This window comes from Chiroxiphia lanceolata, chromosome 28 (genome assembly GCF_009829145.1).
Source record: "Chiroxiphia lanceolata isolate bChiLan1 chromosome 28, bChiLan1.pri, whole genome shotgun sequence".
NCBI lineage: Eukaryota > Metazoa > Chordata > Aves > Passeriformes > Pipridae > Chiroxiphia > Chiroxiphia lanceolata.
Genome location: NC_045664.1, coordinates 4674026 through 4693506, shown reverse-complemented (window position 1 = coordinate 4693506; position 19481 = coordinate 4674026). Strand labels below are relative to the sequence as shown.

Sequence of the window (19481 nt, the reverse complement as noted above, 5' to 3'; positions counted from 1 at the left end):
GCAAAATTCTCGTGCTAAAACTTACTTTAGGTGAGTGCAGTTGTTGGTGAAAATGTGGACCCAGAGGATCCATAATCTCTGTGAAACCTTCCTGTGACTGAGCACTCGCTGTTGGAGGTGGAACTGACTGTTCAAACTCTGCTCAGTCGAGCTCAGAAGCTCAGAATGGGAACTGAAACCAGCAGTGTTCACTTAAGGAAGAGCTCTGCTGGGCTGACCTGCCCTATCCTGTACTGCTTATATGTTTTATTTCATTTACCTTTTCCTTTGATACTTTGAGTTGTGACTCACGTGGGCAACAGGAAAATATTTACTGAAGCAATGTCCCTGTGTAGTCTCACTGTTTGTAAACAGTCTTGTGTCCCTGTCAGCCCTGGGAAAGGACACGCAGTTTTAGAGAGGAAACTCTTTCTCTCATTATGAAATTCAGTTGCAGCTTTGAAGGTGTTGATTTCAAGTTGTTTTGTTGTTGATTCCATGTTGTTTCCAGCTGCTGTGAAGTGTCCATTTCCTGTAAACCTGGAAGTGATGAAACTGTTTATCTGTCGAGCTCCAGTGTTGTATCAGTCCAGGATCTGTTGTGGGTCATGTTTGGAAGCCAAATTGCACAGCTCACAGGGGGCTGATGCTGTGTGTTAGTAGAGTAATCGCTGGTGTAGTGAGAAGAATTTATTCTGGAACACCTTTGTGCAAGATCAGCTGGAAATCCCATTCCCCTGTGGTTTGGGTGCCGTTGCTCTGCTGCAGGGACAGCTCTCTTCAGTGACAGTGGGGTGTTCTCTGCATTAAGGCTTGGAGGGATTATGCAAAGCAATCCTGCCTTAGGTTTGGATGTTGAGAGTGCTGTGAGCTCAGGATTCCTCCCTGTGTGCTGTTATTTGGGTGGCTCCAGGGCCTGTCCTCTCACTGATGCTGCCCAGATGCCACTTCCCTGGGCAGCATCTGGGAACTGATCCACTGCAGCAGAGTTTTGGGCAGGCAGGAGGGTGGGAAAGTCTGGGTGTGTTAACAGCGATGACAGGGAGAGACTGGGCAGGAAGGAGCTCTCGGTGATGTCAGAACTGTGGGAGGAGAGTGGCCTCGGGTGCTTTGGGGCTGCTGAGAGCACTTCAGTGGAGCTGTGGGCCTGGTTCTCAGCCTGCAGCGAGTTACTGAGGCACAAATTCGGGCCTGGGTGTCCCAACTGTGCAGCACAGACTGGCCCCAAGGCTGAGTGACACAGGTGAGCTCCAGAAGGAGTGAAAAAGGAGAAAATCAGAGCTATATTCTTTGACTGGTAGCGCCTAAATCCCATGTAAGTAGAGTGTTTTGAAGTTCAATCCACACTTTTGTCACATATCAAAACAAAGTGCATTGACAGCCACCTCTGCAGCCAGAGCCTGTGGGAGCTGCACTGGCAGCTGGGACTCTGCCCTGCCAGCCGTGGATGTGCCTGGAGCACTGTCACAGCTTCTCAAGACAAGATTTTTTAATAACTATTCAGAAATGAGAAAAGATTGAACCTGGGTTTAGTTAAAAATAAAGCCCGGTGGGAAATCTGCTGTTTGCTCTTTGGTTTGGCAAATGCAAAGTAACAATTTGGTGGTAAATAGTACAAACAGTTCTACTTCCTCTTCCCAGAACGGGCGTGGTTTGGGGTTTTTGACCTTGCTGTGCAATCCCACGTGCTGCCCCAAAGATCCAAGTCCCCTGACAGTGACAGTTGTGTTGGTTTGGTGGCTGCTCTGCAGAGCTGTGGAGGAAGGGATGCTTTCACAGCCCCGAGGTTTAAAAGTTCCTGCTATGAGTGAATTCTGCTGCAGAACCTTGTGCTGTTATTGGTTATTGTGCTTTGGTGTGAGCATCTTAATTACAAATGAAGTGACAAATGAGCCCCGAGTTGGTGTCACAGGACAGTGAAGATGAATGTAAACATCAATTTAATCTGAGTGTGCAGGCCCCAGAATATGCATCACAAATCTGATCAGGTTCTTGTTCCTGTTATAATTTCAGTTGCTTTTTTCAGTCTCTGAGGAGGGAAGCTCCCTGTGTATGGAAAGCTCTTAGCTAAGGTGTTGAGATGAGTAGCTTTGGGAGGGTGAGAATTCCACGTGGGCAGGGATTTGTGGAGATCCCTGTTAGAAGAAGTGTCTGTGGGACGCATTAATGCTGTTTCAAACCCAGACCTACAGGGCACAGTAACCCTCCTGTGTGCCCACACAGGCAGAACAAATACCATGGGGCTGTGTTTGCTTTGGAAGGGCTGAACTGACCTTGTGGGAAGCAAACAGGTGTTTCTTACCTGCAGGTCAGGTCACTGTGTGTTGCTTCTTGTTGAACACTGAGCTGCTTTAGATGAATGCCAACGCCTTCTCCGAGCCAGCAGTTGAGTTTTGGAAGTCTGACTTTGATTTAGTCGGATTTTGGTGTTTCAGTATGCACTGGAACTCTGAAGGTGTGTATGCCAGTGCTCAGCTGGAATCTCATTCCGTGAGTAACCTCAGGGTTTGGGGATCTGTTGATGCTGAGGCTCAGAACCACATAGTGCTTTGTATTAAAATAAGGTGGGAGGGAGACGAGAATAACCCTCCTCATGTAGCTGCTGAGAGCCAGTGAGTGCAAACTCTGCTCTGGTTTTCTGAGGAGGGAAGAGGTTGGGCAGCTTCATCTGAGGCTGCTGCAGGACACGAAGGGGTTTTCCAGCAGCTGAGGTGGAGTGACCCACTTGCTTACGTTGTGCCATTGTCAGAGCAGCCCATGGCTCAGGTCTTCCTGGCCTAAGGGCTGCTTATGCCTCGAATTTTAGCAAGGAATTGGAGAGGGAGGAGGAAAAGAGGTTCCTGTGTTGTTTGAGGTGGTGTTTCTGAGTTGTGCAGTTTGCAGTGACTGTGGTGTCAGGAGAGCTCTGTGTCTCCTGTGTGCTGGAGGGTGAAAGTGCTGTCCAGCTGCTTCATGTTGAAATAACCCTTCCTAGTGCAGAACTGGGAGGGCTGTAGAGAGCGGTGGGATTTTGGCACCATTCTGACTTTGTAACACTTGGGCTCAGTTTTTGAGCACTCATAGCTGCTTCTGATATTTCATTAAATGTCTTGGAAAAGAAGAAAGTGGTCACATGAAAGATGTGTCAATAACCCTTTTAAAAGCTCAGTAAGACCAGTCTTCTAAATCCATGGTGGTTGCTGAATGGAGAGCGGGACACTGGTCTCAAGATCCCTCTTTTCTTCAACAGTTTAATTTGCTTAATTATTGTTTTTTAATTTACACTGACTTCTTATTTCCCTTCCCCTGCCTCTAGGCCCTATGAGAAAAAGGGAAAGCTAAGGATGCTGGAGCAGAACAATGGATTTCTCTTTCTCTTTCATGCAAGGGATCATGGGAAACACAATTCAGCAACCACCTCAACTCATTGACTCCGCCAACATCCGCCAAGAGGAGGCCTTTGATGGCAGCAGTGACATTGCTGAGGATGGGGGCCGGACGCCGTACGAGCCGGCGCTGCAGCAAAGCTTCCAGTACCCCACGGCGGAGGAGCTGCCCCCCATCACCAACGGGTACCCCCCGGCCATCGGCATGTACGAGCCCCAAGCCAAATACCAGACGTACTCTCAGTATCCCAATGGCTCGGCCAACGGCTTTGGGACAGTCAGGAACTTCAGTCCCCCGGAGTATTACCAAATGGAGAACTCGAACGCGAGGCCGCACGAGGTTCTGGAGAAACCTTCCCCTCCCCAGCCGCCGCCTCCACCCCCCCCCTCGGCTCCACAAGTGGGGATTCCAAAGAAGACTGGCTCACCAGAGATCAAACTCAAAATAACCAAAACTATCCAGAACGGCAGGGAATTGTTTGAGTCCTCGCTGTGTGGGGACCTGTTGAACGAAGTGCAGGCGAGGGAGTACGCTAAGGCGAAGCACGAGGGGAGGAAAGAGAAAAGGAAAAAAAGTAGCAAGCACGACTCTTCCCGGTCGGAAGAGCGCAAGTCGCACAAAATTCCAAAATTAGAACCAGAGGAGCAAAATGTAAGTGGAATGCTAATTTCAGCCATCTGTACTCCTGGTGGTGCTGCTGGAGCCCGGCAGGGTTTGTCCTGGTTCTGGCTGGGCACACGCTGAGTCCCGAGGCTTTCCTTACTCGTCAGATCCTCGGGATGAGGCTGCCGGGAGCTGTGTTTGTAGGACAGCACAGTGGTGGTTAAAAGACTGCATATGAAAAATAAATGTTAGAAAAGGCTATATGTTATTTTCTATATATTATTTAATGGTTTAGCATGTTTAGAGCTTGCTATGCTCTGACCAGTGTTGAAGATGGAGCTTTGGGGCAAAAGCACACGTGTTCCTAAAATTGCCTCTCAAAATAGTGCTGGATTATTCAGTGGAAAGTCAGGTTACTGAGGGGTATTCAGCACTGTGACATTTAATTAATCTTTGAAAGATATTCTAAATATTGTGATGTACAAAACCAAGAGCTGTGTAGCATAGGCAGACCCAGTAAAAATGAGTATTCTAAAACAGCAGGGGAATGAGAAGTACCAGCTGACTCAGCAAACCTTGGGAAGATTCAGTATTGCTGTCTGTTCCTGTTTCTGTCAGGTTTTATACCATGTTGTCCACATCCAGGAGATGTACATCAGGTGGTGTTAACTGAGATTCCAGGAAGCAAAGACACGAGTTACCTCCCTGATCTCTCCTTCTTTTTCTTTCCGTTTCATAAGCTACTTCTGTACTTCTGTTTCCTTTTCTCTTGCTTGTTCCTGCCCACTCTGTGGTGCTGGTTTCTGCCTCTCCCAGTTTGAAGGAATGGGTGGCAGAGAGGCTGGCGAGTACCCAGAATGGGGAAGTTGTTGTATCCAGCCAGGACAGAAATTGCCCAGCACAGGCTGGGCTGTGCTCTTACAGAACTTAGCTGAGTTTCTTGTAAAAAGCCTTCGGTGCTTGTTGCTTTTGAGAGGTTTGGGAGGAGATCCTGTCCTGCAGGGATCGGGGCTCTGATCTGGTAGAGCGGGTCCTATGCTTGATGGAGTGATAGTGGTGGTAATGTCCTCAATGGAAGATGGGCTGGTTTCACATCCACACCCTCACCAGGAGTATTTACAAGTTTATAACTGCTCCACCTTGCTCCTGGGAATTGGACTCTCCCAGACACCAGGTTGGTGATGTGTCAAGATTTTGAGCATCTACCACGTTTGGGTATCAGAGCTGACTAACGAGGCTCAGTAAGGTCTTAATAGACATTATCATTCAAACTTGGAATGGACTGTCCACTTAAAATCTCAGCCATCCATGGCTGCACTGGGACAGGATTTTTTTGCTCTTGGAGATGCTGTTGGAGCCCCTGTGAGGTGACTGGAAGAGCTGCTGTGTCCCGCTGGCAGCTGCTGCCAGGAGGCACTTCCCAAGTGGCATCTCCCTCATGCTTGGGCTGTACTTGCTTTCTGGCCTCTCCTCCAGACTCTGTCACCCCACATCAGATTGTCAGTTTGGCTTTACCAGTTTGTCCCCCCTGTTACCAGGAAATCCCATTCTTTCCTGAAGCTTCAGCTGTGCCTGTCCCTCTGTTTGGCTACTGTTACCTGCTCACCACAAGAACAGAATCTTCTGTCTTTTCCAGCCTGCTGTCTTTCTCAGATTGAACTTAAACCTTTTCTCTCAGATTCCAAGTTCCTAGTCATTTGTGTCATTTGGTCTTGCTTTTGTTCTCCTTGTGGCTTCCATTTCCCTTTCCAAAGGTGGTGTTGCAATAAATGTTTTGTGGTACCCACCCCTGTCTCAGACACAGAGTGCTCTGACAGGAACAGGGTTTTCTGCTGGTGGTTTTCAGTATGAGTTGGCTGGGGCAATCTCAGGTCCATCCTCCCACCAGTTTGCTTTCCACTGCATGACTGCATCTTTGTGTAACTTTTGTCATCTTTAGGGTAAATGGTGTTTTATGTGGGACTCGCCCCGTTACTGTGGATATCCTCACATGTAGTTCCCAGGGGTTTTTTTTGAAGCTGTGTATTATTTTAGGTGGAGAGTTATTTGGATTTGCTGTCCCTGAGCGTATGTTCTTCTGTCACCTGTTACAGGAGAGCATTGTTGTATTCAGGTGTGATTGTAATGTAAATAGTGTAGGGGAAAGCAGGTATTCTTTGATTGTGATGTTACTGTGTTTTGAATTGGGCACAAGGAATCGCCATGTTCATGTTTTCTGGGTTCATGGTTGCCTTTCTCTCAGTGATTTTTTTTCTGCCTGGTTTCACTATTACCTTGTGTTGTTTTACTGTCCCCTTACCTTGTTTGTGTTTGTTTTCCTTTTTTCTCTTTGTTGTTACCCATTTCCTAGAGACCAAACGAGAGGCTTAGCACGCCCTCAGAGAGACCAAGAGAAGAAACCGTGCTGGAGGAAGCCCCGGTTAGTACATACACCAATTAACACTTTGGGAACTTACAGAATGTTACTATTTTTGGACTATTTATTCCACTGATCCCTTAAATTGTGTGATAAATCAGTTGCCGTTTCTTTGAAACTTTTACTAATCATTGCTGCATTAATGCATCTCTCGTTGTACTGGATTTATCGCTTCATTTTATCTCAAAAGCAACATTCTTAACCAACTTAGGAAGCAGAAATGTTTTTGGGGTAGTGGTGGGGGCTGCTCTTTTGTGTCTTGGTTTGTCAGTGACTATGTTGTGTAAATCCCAGCTGTGTGCAGCTCCTTTCTGTCATGAGTCTAAGAAATGTTTCTCTTGTGTTGGATTTTCGAACCCCAGGGATACCTGAGAGAACAACACCAGGTCCCAGTAGGTGCTGTGTGCATCTCTGAGTGCTCTGAGTCCCCTCCTGTGGATTAATCTGGTGTTTCCCTTGCAGGTCCAGCAGCTCTTGCCGTCCCTTCCAGCACAAGCCCCCCATGACATCAAGTTCCAGGTTGGCGATCTGGTTTGGTCCAAGGTGGGGACGTACCCGTGGTGGCCTTGCATGGTGTCATGTGATCCCCAGCTTGACGTGCATACCAAAATTAATACAAGAGGTAAGGGAGGGAGGTCTCTGCTATAGTGTGTCCTGTGTCTGTAGCCGTTCCTGTGTTAAAAGTATCTTTGCACTGCCCTTGTGGGGTTAGTTCTGTGTGTGCTGAGCAGGTCAGTCCTGACATGCCCAGAACTAGCATCTGGTAAATCACCTCTGCAGAGGAGCCTCTGCACACTGGGCTTGTGCACAGGTGCTTCTGCTTTTCTCAAGTCAGTGTGAGAGTGTTCAGTGAGGGCAGGGTTTGCTGATCTTCCACCTTAAACTGTTCTGGATCCAGATCCCTTGGATTTCTGCACTTCAGCCAGGTACTTCCGCCAGCAGGAGTGGAGCTGTGGGGGGGAGAAAAACTCAAGCTGAACAAGCAGAGCAGTGTTGACACAAGTGCTGACGGGTGTTTTCCCTTTCAGGTGCCCGGGAATACCACGTCCAGTTCTTCAGCAACCAGCCGGAGCGGGCCTGGGTGCACGAGAAGCGCGTCCGGGAGTACCAGGGGCACAAACAGTACGAGCAGTTACTGGCCGAGGCTGCCAAGCAAGCCAGCAACCACTCCGAGAAGCAGAAGGTATGGGGGGCACTGGCTGTGGGGAGTCCTGTGTCATCTGCAGCTCTGGAACTCTGCAGTGCTTTACCCTGGGAAGGACTGGCTGCCTGTCACTGCCAGGAGTGTTTCTCACAAAGATCATGGAAATGTTTCCGTACTCTTATGACTTTCATGTGAAAAGGCTGAGAGCTGAACCTGCTTTGTTGGCTCCTCGTGGAGCATTGGAGATAATCTTACATCCATATTAGCATTTTAAATAGAAGCAGGGCCTTGTGTGTTCATTATTAGCCTGTTCTTTGGAAAATACATTTTAAGGACATTATTCCAACCCCTAATACTAGCAGATATGTTCCTTTCCCATTGTTGTATTGGAAAGGAAGCGTTAGCTATGGGAATTACTTACTGTGTGGATGAACTGCTTCAGTCAGTATTTATGCTGATCAAAATTATGATGTGGAAAGAAAAGAGTGTTTATGGAAAAATAAGGATTGAAAAAGTGGCTAAGTTAGGATAAATTCTGTCTCATAATGGAATTATGGATTGAATGCTGCCCATGCCTGGCTTTAGTGAGGTCATAACTCAGGGCAGACACTTAATTGTGATGGTCTTATGATCCAGCTTGAGTGTCTGCTTGTACTCTGAGCAGGGAATTCAGTGTCCATCTGTCAAAAAATGCCCTGCAAATGGAGAGCAAACTTCAATCTGCTGCCTGGCAGTTGTAAAGACCCTCAGGATTGCGTTTGAAGTGCTGTAGTGGCAAAAGTCTTCAGTGTAATCAACTGCTTGTCCTTGTCCCTTAAGATCCGCAAGCCCAGGCCGCAGAGGGAGCGAGCTCAGTGGGACATTGGCATTGCCCATGCTGAGAAGGCACTGAAGATGACCCGGGAGGAGAGGATAGAACAGTACACCTTCATTTACATAGACCAAGAGCCAGAGGAGGCTTTGGCCAAGGCCAAAAAGACTGCTGCCTCCAAAGCGGAGGCCAAGAAGAACCGGCGGCCGAAGCCAGCGCTGAACACGCAGCCGGAACACGCCAACGTGGTGGCAGGATCGTCCCCTTCCAACGCCGAGGCACGGAGACAGGGCCAGAGGAGACAGTCCAGTGTGGAGGAGGAGGAGGCACCTCCCGTGAAAATCGCTTGGAAAACAGCTGCCGCTCGGAAATCCCTGCCAGCTTCAATAACCATGCACAACCTGGATCTGCAAAAATGTAACATGTCCCCGGTTGTTAAAATTGAACAGGTTTTTGCCCTTCAGAATGCTGCTGGGGATGGAAAACTCATCGATCAGTTTGTTTATTCCACCAAGGTACGTGGTTGGTGCGGTGACCCTCTTTCGTTCCTGAGTTATCCTGAGCCTGCCTTACTGGGGAGCTGGAACTGTGTCCACCAAGCTTTCACCATCCATCTTCCTTTCAATGGACAGATTAAATCTAACAGCTGTGACAGCTGAACCTTTCAGTGCACTGAACCCCACTTTCAGTGCAGCTCTGGCAGTAACTGCTTTGCTGGTGGCAGAGCAGCTCCTTACAGATGGTCACAGTTTTGTTTGCAACACCCAGAAATTATTAAAGCTGTTTCACTCCAACTTCCTAGTTGAAATAATCCAGAAATTTTCTGGAAGTCTTAAAATCAGTGGTTTTGTGGGAAACAGATAAGATGACAAAACTGTTAATAATGTACTAAAAAGTGATAACTACATTCTGTGTAACAGACTTTTAAATTGAGTTCTGCCTCTGAGCTTCCTTCAGGTGCACAGCAGCTTCCCACAGTCAGTGTAAGGAAAAGGCTTAGGACTATTTCTCTGCCTCCTTCTTCTGCCTCTCTACCTGGAGAGTGTTTATTTCATCCTAAGCCCTATAGAGAAGGTAATGTTTAGAAAAGTCACTGGAATTTTTTTTTTCCTTGTGTGTAAGGGGAGATTGAGAGGGGTGGAAAGTTCTGCAGGGAGGTGACTCCGTAGTAGATTTATCCTGTGTATGTGTTGGGTTGGAAGAGCATTGATTGTTTCTGTTCTGAGATTCAAGGGCAGATCTATTACTTGGTAGCAACACACAGGGGAAGACAACCTTTTCCTTTTTTTCTTTTCAAGGGAGTTGGTAACAAAACAGAAATAAGCGTCAAAGGGCAAGAGAAACTTAATTCTTCATCAGCTCAGAGGAGTGAAAAAGCAGCAGTGCAAAATGCATCCTCTCCTGAGACAACTTCTGGGTCAGCAGGTAGGGAAACTGCGGAGTGCTGGTCTGAACCTGAGCCCTCAGCCTTGAAATTCAGCATTTTCTCCTCACTTAAAAATTATTATTAATGTCTTTCTGTTTACACAGTAGTTGTAACGGGCATGGCTAATGGCACAGGCGGTGAGCCCAGCACACACGGCACGGCTGTGGGGTGGGATTGGTGGTTTGGCCTCTGAACTTTGTGTCTGCAACTTACAGTCTGAGTCAACACACTCGAGGATGGATGTCCTGTGCAGAGCTGATGGCAAGCTGTTTTAGAAGACAACACAGTGGATGTGTGTTAGCAGGGTATTGCCATTTGGCTCGTGGCACCAAATGTAAAGTACAAGAGCTGGGATCAAAGGAAGAGACTGGGGAAGTGGCACAGTTCAGTAGGGAATGGCTGATTCAGGATGGGGCTCCCTAGGCTTTGTTGTTGGGTTCCTGCGTGACCTGTTCAAGGACAGGGATTTTTTTTAAAACTGCTTCAACTAACTCCATCAGCCAAATGAGGCAGTGCTTGTCCTCTGAAGGCATCTCAGGGGCCCCATCGTAAGGCACTGAGTTTTGAAGTATCAGCTCCGAGGGAGAAGAACCACTGAAGCAAGTAATGGAACTTGGACCTGGAAAAGGAAAGCCTGGAATGAGCTATTTGAATCTCATAATGTTGCCAGGTGTCACTTCTGCTTTAACTATCCGTCTGTTTGGTTATTCCTCCCTTTCCAAACATGAAATAAATGAGATCTGGAGTCAGAAACCTCAGTGGTTTGTGTCCATGAGTCCTCTGCAAACACCCTTCAGTCCTGTCTGTGTGTAGTTTTTAGGCAGGGCTCTTTGACAGGCACTGGTTTGTGGACTGTTTGGGGCTGCACAGGCCGAGTGCTCCAGATTTCCTGGGTGACTGGAGTTTCCCCTGCTGTTGTTGACAGCGGTGGTTCTTTCCAGCTATAGTTGCTGTGGCTACTTGAATTGCCTTGCAGCAGGAGAGGCCATCACTGTTCTGCTTCTCTCTCTTGGCATCTAAAGGCTTCACCTTCCCAAAGGCTCCTCAGACACAGAGGATGAGAATTCTGAGCCTCTCCTTTTTCATTTTCTTAGGATTTTTGGATACGTGACACTCCACCTGCTAACACCCTGTTAAGTGCCTGAGCTTTCCTGCAGTGCACACTCCCAACAGTCACTCTCAAAGCCATTTCCAAAGTCCAGTTATTGGTCCCCCCTCGTGGAACATGACTGCCAAGTCCTTTTTTTCAAATGTGAGGTCACTGGAACTTCAGAATCCCTTTGTGGTAAAGTATTTCCCAGACTGGCTCTGGGAGTCCTTGTTGATAACCTTCAGTTAGATGCACAGAATTCCATAGTGCTGGGAAGATGGTTCTGTTGCTTGAAATCTGCTGCCAGGAGAGCAGCCCTGAGCATCTCCAGTGCCTCTGGCCTGCACAGACACCGAACTAGATTTATCTGCAGCAAGGCAGAGGGCTGGTCCAACATCTGTCCTGAAACTCTGGATCAAAACAGGAGCATTGTGGAACTGATGACTGGATCCTTGGAGAGCGGGAAGAGGAGAAAGTGCCCATTGCACTGGTCAGTGTTGCTGTCAGCCAGCATCAGATGTGCTGGTTCTGGAGTTCTTGGGTCCAGGGCTTGATCTTAATTCCTTTGCTGCAGTGAGGTGGCAAAGGCAGAAAATCCCTTCTTGGTTACGTGAAGTGTTTGGTTGCACCTGCTCAAGTTTACCTGAAGCTGCTTCAGGGGATTTTGGCCACACACTGAGGTGCCGGATGTTTCCCAGCTCTGGTGTGGAGACCCACTGCAGCTGTGGGAGTCCCTGAAGGGATAGGGCTCATTGGAACCAGAAGTTACATGTGGGCAAACAGGAAGGGTGTTGACCTGAGTCATTAATTTCTAAATTATTAATAGCTAATTGCTATTATTAATTAGTTAATATGCTTTGAAAAGTTTTTTCCCTTGAAGAAAAACAACTTATCCCCTCAGAAATACAATTATTGTAACACAATAACTTTTCCAACTGGATAGTTTAGTTACTGCCATACTCCAGAGCCATGCAACCATGAGAAAAATGCTCAACCCATGCATCAAGAGCAATTTTCATTCTTTTCTCTGGAGTCCTTTTGCAAGGCTTTCTTTTAGTCTGGTTCAAGCCTGCCTAGCTCTCTAGATACTTTATCTCCTGACAAGACCAGGCAGGTTTACAGCTCCTAACAGCTCTGGCACAGCTGACTCCTGCTCCCAAGAGTTTCCAGTTTTGCTTGGAAGAATACAGAGTATTTCACAGCTGTGTCTTCTTTAGGAGAACCCCCACCCCCCAAACATAAACCCAAGAATAATGCTTCCCAACAGCTCACTGGAAATCCTCAGGTGCCAGTTTTCTCTCAGCTCCAGGTGTGTGCTTGTTCCAACAGCTGCCCAGGGTGCTGAGTGTCGTGTGTGTGGTTCTTGATGTGTCCTTTCTGAAGGTGCTGGAGCACAAAAAGTTAGCTGCCAAAAACCCAGCAGCTCCTGCTTCCATACCGCAGTAATCTTCATTAATCTGAGTTTGTTCTCTATGGTAAAGTGTTAAAAAACTCATTTTTCACGTTTGTTAACGACAATAACATATCGTGGTCACTGCTTCTGTTTGTACTGAGTTTTTCTTTGCCTCGAAGCCTTCAGGTGAATGTTGAGGTCTGTTGTGGCTGCAGGTGTTGCAGTGGGGGGCTGGCTGTAGTTCCTGTGTGACAGAGGCTGTTGCCCCACAGAGGGGGGCACAGAACTGGCATTTTGGGGAAAAACTTGAAGCTGTGCTTTGCTTCTGAAATTTCTAGTTTGTTTTCATTGAAGGAGCTGGTTGTGGCTGCCTTCCCAAAACACCAAAGATGGACTGCTTGGTTCAAAATTAACCAAGTGAAGACTGTGCCTGAGAGGTGTGTTGTGGAAATCTGTTTGCCCTAAGCTGGATTCCAGCTTTTTGTCCCGCTCTGTTACTGGTGTCTGTTTTCTGAAGCTGATCTGTCTCTGGAATCAGAATGTGTGTCTGCAGCCACAGCACCAGCTGGCCAACAGCTTGGAACTGAATTTAAAAATAAAACATTCAAAAGAGGACAGAGTCTTGGTTTCGTTCCTTTACCTGTTGATTTGGTGTTGCACACTTGCTGTACCTCAGAAATACAAGGAATCATGTAATGGAAACCTTTTTTACCTTCTTCAGGTTCTGTAGAAAAGAAGCAACAGAGAAGATCGATTCGAACCCGCTCAGAGTCTGAGAAATCCACCGAAGTTGTGCCAAAGAAGAAGATCAAAAAGGAGCAGGTTGGCTTCCTCCATGTAGAGAGTTAAAATATATTGTATTCATAAATGTTGTGGCTTATATTGGTGCCTTTTTATTTTTCTCCATTTTTCCCCATCGGGTTTCGGTTTGGACTATCCTCCATGAAATCCCCCTGTCAATGCCATTGCTGTGACTCTGCTACTGGCATCTTCTCAGTATCAGTCAGGCTATGGAAGTGGGAACGCAATGATGGATGACTCCTAACGAACCTGCCATGTTTCCTTTGAGATTTCTGTTCTGAGCAAAATGGGTTTGTTTCAGTGATTTCTCTTGGATGGAATTTCCACCAGGTTCCTTCCTTTGGCTCTTGATTTAGCTGCTGGTTTGTGTTGAGGTTTTGTTTTTCAAATGAAGTTAGAGTGATTAATCTGACCACTTCTGAAAATGGACTTTAAGAATGATTTTATAGATGAATAGTCAGACTTTCATGTTGGCAGACATCAGCAAAACAGATCTGGATATACTCTTTCTTCCTGAAATAGCTCTAACATGTACAGGGCATTCCTTTAATCTGGATATCAGACAGACAAATGTTGTTGCTTTAAAAAAGAAAATGATAAAAAATTCTGCATGGAAGTGAGTAGGAGAGTGCAGTGGATGGACAGAAATATTAAAACCTGAATACACTTTTTAACAAGTTTGTCAAAGTTGTTGGTTCTTCTCCTTACATGGTCGAATTTCCCTCTTCAAGGGGCTCTCTGTCTGAAAGCTGAGAATTTTATATGAATGTTTCGTAGTTTAGCTTCTCCCAGTGAGAATTTTTAAAGAGGGACAGTCAGGATGAAGATTTATATGGGAAGGGGAAAAATGTTTTTATCTCTTTAATTTATTCTTGGCCCCTTGCGCTTTGTTTTGCACTTCCTTCACTTCAGAGACTGAAAGTGAACCCAACTGCTTTTTTTCCCCCGCTGTTTTCCCTTCGATGCCTCAGCATTCCTGCACTGGTGTGCAGCAAAGGAGTGAGTGCTCCAGCTCGAGACAGTTTCTTGCTGAAACTTTAAAGCAACTTAAACGTTGGGTGTGAGACACCTGACGTGGTCCCTGGAGCTTCTTGGCACGAGGGGTTGCAGCCTCCCCCTTTCAAAGGAGTTATTTTATGTTTGTAAATGTTTCTTAATTTAACAAAGGTATAAGAACCAACAAGATGAACTTCATGGATCCCAGGTAGCTTCGTGTGCTTCTCTGACCTGGCTAACTCAGTCTGTGGACATTAATTAAAGTGCTTTTCTCAGGAGAAGTATCTGACTAAAGTGAAACCCAGGGGCACTGTAATGCGCAAAACTTTGAATGTATTAAGTTATATTTAAAAGAAAATAATTTTACTAACTTCTTACAATTATGCAACAATATTTGTTACCCAAACTCAAGTTTTCTTGCAACTGATTCCCCAATTAGTCTGCAACAACTTGGTATAAAATTATAACTGGAACGAGTACAATTAATGGGAAAAACAAAATGTTGATGCTACTGTTACAGTGACTAGTGGAGAAATAAAAGTGATTGTTTAGATTTTATATTTGTATTACAAAATGTATCCTATACAAATCCTTCTATTGTATGTTTTTACCTATTGTACAACAAAATAAAATATTTTTTAAAAAAATTATAGAATAATCCTTAAATATTTACTAAATGTGTTTCTCCATGCATATGTAACCGCATTGCAAAGAAATAACTTGTAATTCTTAACCTTAAAAACAGGACTTAGGCAACAGCTTTCTTCTATAATTATTATCCAGTCACCAAATTCCCACGTCTTCCATGTATGTTGGCAGAACAGTTCCTAACCTTCTCCCTAGGGTCGAGGGCTGGAAGTGCTTTTGCGAGATCGTAAACTTGTACAGTTGTGTGTCAAGTGTTTGTGCCCTCGAGTTCCAGCTGTGTAGAGCCCTGCACCCGGCCGGGCCCGTGCAGCGCTCTAGACAGGGAGGAAGGGCTGCAGGAACTCCAGGGAGTGCTGGTGGAAGGGCCCTGCGCTGCCCCGGTGCCAGCCGTGCAGGGGGACGTGTGCTCACACAGCCGGGGGGGAACAGAGCACCAGGCTTGGCTGCCCCAAGGCCCCGCTCCTGCCTGCTGGACACGGATGCAGCGTTCCTGTCACCCTCGTGCCCAAAGGGAGAGAGCGAAAGGACCTGGCCAGTGACCTGTGGCTGCCGGGGCTCCGGGCACCCGCCTAGGCAGGAGGGAATCCAGCGGGACGCGGAGGCTCGGGCTGAGGAGGGGATGGCAGCTCCCACCCCCCCGAATTCTAACCCCTTGAACTGACCTGTTTGCTTTTTGCTCCTAGGGAGAAACGTTCCTCCGGTTTTAACTGTGGATTTTCCTATTCAAACAGGTTGAAACGGTCCCACTGGCAGCAGTGAAGACGGGATTGCAGAAAGGTGAGTTGCAGGCAAAAATGAACTTGGTGGCTCATCGCCCTTGGGCAGAGGCTTTGTTCTGTGTCAGCTGCACTGTTGATGCTCTGTAGGGCTGAGCATTGGGGTGCTGAGCTCAGCTTCTCTGGTTGAGGGGGTGTTTGGGGTTCTGTTGCTGGTACTTGTGTGTTGCTGGGGGAGGGATGGTGTCTGTTCATGTGCTGTAAGCACCCAAATCCTTCTGGACATTTCTTAGAAGTCTTTGCTTAGCCAAAGTTGAAGATGGATGATGAAAAGGAAGTCACCTGAGGATTTATCCTCTTTTAGAGACAATTTAGCAGCTTCCTCCACTGTGTCAGCATGTTCAGAAGTTTGTCAAAAGCTCTGCCTAAGGTGGCTTTCAGTTAATGAACTTTTCAGGGAGAATTAAATTAGTAACAAAATTGCAAACTGAAAATTAAGGCAAATAATGCATTCCACGCTCTCATCTTTCTTACTCCTTTGTTATTTTTAAGCAAAAAGTTGAGAACATATATTAAAACTAATTTCAGTGTGTTGTGTTAAGGTGCCAGCGAGATTTCAGACTCCTGTAAGCCCTTGAAGAAGAGGAGTCGTGCCTCCACGGACATGGAGCTGACCAGCTCTGCCTACAGGGACACGTCTGACTCCGATTCCAGGGGGCTCAATGATTTACAGGTAAAGATGTGTTTGTTCTCACAGGGTCCTGATTAAGCTGTCAGTGTATAACAGGCTCTTCAGTTAATTAACCCTGAATATGTGAATATGTCTCTACAGATTTTGTGTCTTTTGTTGTCTGAAAGCATAAAGCCAGGTCTGTTTCCTTCTAATCCCCTCCTTTGGGTTGATACAAAAATACAGTCTTTATTTGCAAGTTTTCCTACTCCTTTACCTGGCAAAGCGTTGGTTTAGATCATGGTTTGGGATTCTTTGGGAATTGTGAGAATTTGCTGTGTCTGGTATAAATCCTAGAGGGGTCTGGAAAAGTAAGAGAGCTCTTCGGGGTGTTTTGCTTGTGCAGGTGAGATGTATCAAGAGGGCAGCACTTGTATCACCCCAGTGAAGTTCAGCACCTTTCCAGGACTTCTGTGTCTAGTGATGTATCAAATGGTCCTCTTAGCCACAGTGACAGAAGTATTTTTCCCAATGTGGTTGTCCTTTGGAAGTGTCTGGTTTGAGTGCCGTGGGCTTTCCCTCTTTGTAGGGCAGTTTTGGGAAGCGCTCGGACAGCCCGTCAGCCACTGCCGACGCCGACGCCTCGGATGTGCAGTCAGTGGACTCCAGCTTATCCAGGAGAGGGACTGGCACAAGTAAAAAAGACACTGTTTGTCAGGTAACTGGTGGTACTGGGAAGTGATGGATACTAAATATCTATCCCCCTTTTCTGTTTTTATGTTACACTGCTTTGTTTTAACTGCATCTTCTAACCATGTCTCTCAGATAAAATATCCAGGATTTTAGGATTTATGCTCTGGAAATTATTCATACGAAATGTTCACGAAATTATTCCTAAGCCCTCCTGCATGCCAGGAAGCTCAGAAGCTGGAAAGTGGTGTCTAATCCAGACCTACCAGCATCTGTAGAAAAAGTAGATGCCATTTTCTGCTCCATTTGAAGATTTCACGTGGTCATTCAGGATAGGGCAGAGCGAGGATTTTCCACGAGAAAATCCTGGAATCTTCTCTCCAGTTTCCTGGTCAATAGTAAAGGATATAAGAGCAAGAGCAGCTTGTTCCTGCTGCTCTTGAAAATGAAGGAGTGTGGGTGGATGCTGTAGTGCCTGTTCCCAGGGCAAGGTGTGGGGAGTGCTGGGATCGTCCTCAGCCCAGAGACTTCTCGTAGCTCTGGAGCAATTTCCAGCCCGTTCCTGTTGTTAACACCTGGCAGCCATTGGCACTTCAGGGTGTCAGGTACCCCGTTCCCTGCTGAGCTCTCTGCTTGTTCCAGATCTGCGAGAGCTACGGCGAGTCGCTGCTGGCCTGCGAGGGCGAGTGCTGCAGCGTGTTCCACCTGGAGTGCCTCGGCCTGAAGGCTGTGCCCGAGGAGAAGTTCATCTGTGCCGAGTGTAAGAACGGTGAGTGTGTTCCAGTGCCCGGAAAACTGGGAGGGATTTCCATCTTTGCTCAGGAACTGGTCAGAGCAGGGTGACGTGTTCCAAAGGTTCGGGAGTAAGTTTGAGTTATTCCAGTACTTTTTTAACCTCTGAGGCCAGGTTCTCGTTTTCTGCTTAGCAAGTACCTCGTAAGAAAAAAGTTATAAACCACTTAGGGTTTTACTTGGAATAAGAGCCTTTAGTGTGAGCAGCAGCTCCAGTTGCTGTGGATCACAGTGTGCCCGTTGGGAGGGAAGGAGCCTGTGTTGCTCACACCAGTGTTACTCCATTGGCTTCAGAATTTTTTTAACAATACAGTACCTCAAAGAGTTGGCCATTATAGTTGTACTCCCTTATTCCATCTTTTCCAAGGAGAACACACGTGCTTTTCCTGCAAGCTCCCTGGCAAGGATGTGAAGCGCTGCTCCGTCAGCACCTGCGGGAAGTTCTACCACGAGTCCTGTGTCCGCAAGTTTGCCACAGCCCTGTTCGAGTCCCGGGGGTTCCGGTGCCCACAGCACTGCTGCACTGCCTGCTCCATGGACAAGGACATGCACAAAGCCAGCAAAGGTGAGGGCAGCTGCTGCGAGCAGGGAGGAGGCTCAGCTGTGTCACCATAATAACAGTCGATCCAATTCCACACTAACACAGCAAGGAACGAGGGTTTCCTCCTCAGTGAGGTCATTAACTGAGATCTCTCTGGGTGGGAAGCAGCTGGCAGCCCGAGACTGCTTTGGAGTGTCCCTGGATCCACACTCTTGTCAGCTGGTGCTGCTGGGTTTAAAGGAAGCCAAGGGTTTGTAGTGCGAGGCCAAGGAATGTTGGTTTTTAGAGACAGTTTGTAGTGGCCCTTAGAACAGTTATTTTTCGAGGAAAAAAAATCCTTTCAGGAATGAGCCAAAATATTTAAACAAAACAAATGGACTCTAGAATGATGAAAGTTTTTCTTAACAGTTTTAAAGTGAAAGTTAAGAGTTAATAGCGAAACTTATTTAAAAAAAAAAACAAACCAAATGATGTAACTGTTTCTTTTTACCCCAGTACTGGAATAGACCCAGCCTTGTCTCTGCCTGTGGGGAATTCTGCCCTGTCCTGACCTGGTCCTGGGTGGGACTCCATGGTCCTGGAGGTGCTCCCGGGCTGCAGTGGCTCCGTGCCCCGGGTGACTCTCTGTGTTCTGTCCCAGGTCGCATGGCGAGGTGTTTGCGGTGCCCCGTGGCCTATCACTCGGGAGACGGCTGCATCGCCGCCGGGAGCTTGTTTGTGTCATCCCACATCCTCATCTGTAGTAACCATTCCAAAAGGACTCACTCCTCATCAGCTGTAAATGTAGGCTTTTGTTTCGTTTGTGCAAGAGGTGAGATGCTCGGTTTTTCCCTGCTTTATAGTTCTGTTGTCACTTGTGCAGTTCAGTGATAAAAATTTAAGTGTTTCACGAGGAACTCCTCCCTTAGGGCTCACTGGGGCTAAATGCTGCCTGGGATTTTTTATTTTGTTTAATTTCATTTTATTTTGGTCAACAGTTCTCATGAGATTCCACTTGCTGTCCCTAACATTTGAAAGTCAGAAGCAGTGGTAGGCACTTGGGCTGACTTGTTTTGCCTGTAGGGAAAAGTGAATCCCAATTCCTCAATTCCAGCCATTGCACACTGAGAATGGCTGCTGGGTTATTAATCTCTGTATTAAGCAGAAGGGGATTCTTTCAACACTCACAAACTTAAAACTGTTTAAAATTTTAGAGCTAAAAGGTAGGATTTACTCATGAACTAGAAAAATTCATTTTAATTTATAACTGCCATCACATTTGAGAACTTTGAAAGAAAACCTTTAGCAGTACTGTATGAGCAGGTTTCATGCTGGGCTTTCCTGTATGCCAAAGTTCTCTTTTTTTTTTTTTTTTTTCCTTTTACTTTTTTCCTTTTTTCCCCCACTTGCTCTTCAGTCA

General features: G+C 46.6%; 1 protein-coding gene across 3 annotated transcripts in view; it reads left to right on the top strand.

Moving 5' to 3' along the window:
• Positions 1–19481, top strand: part of NSD3 (nuclear receptor binding SET domain protein 3) — a 37092-nt gene that overhangs the window by 2577 nt on the left and 15034 nt on the right. For all 3 annotated transcript variants that reach the window (XM_032712575.1, XM_032712574.1, XM_032712576.1), the window contains exons 2-14: positions 3275–3996; positions 6299–6367; positions 6827–6986; positions 7393–7547; positions 8328–8834; positions 9618–9744; positions 12950–13050; positions 15405–15450; positions 15992–16122; positions 16649–16777; positions 17392–17518; positions 17909–18106; positions 18723–18893. In XM_032712575.1, the coding sequence (XP_032568466.1) occupies positions 3319–3996; positions 6299–6367; positions 6827–6986; positions 7393–7547; positions 8328–8834; positions 9618–9744; positions 12950–13050; positions 15405–15450; positions 15992–16122; positions 16649–16777; positions 17392–17518; positions 17909–18106; positions 18723–18893 (2599 nt within the window). In that variant the 5' untranslated portion in view covers positions 3275–3318. The remainder of the gene's footprint in view (positions 1–3274; positions 3997–6298; positions 6368–6826; positions 6987–7392; positions 7548–8327; positions 8835–9617; positions 9745–12949; positions 13051–15404; positions 15451–15991; positions 16123–16648; positions 16778–17391; positions 17519–17908; positions 18107–18722; positions 18894–19481) is intronic.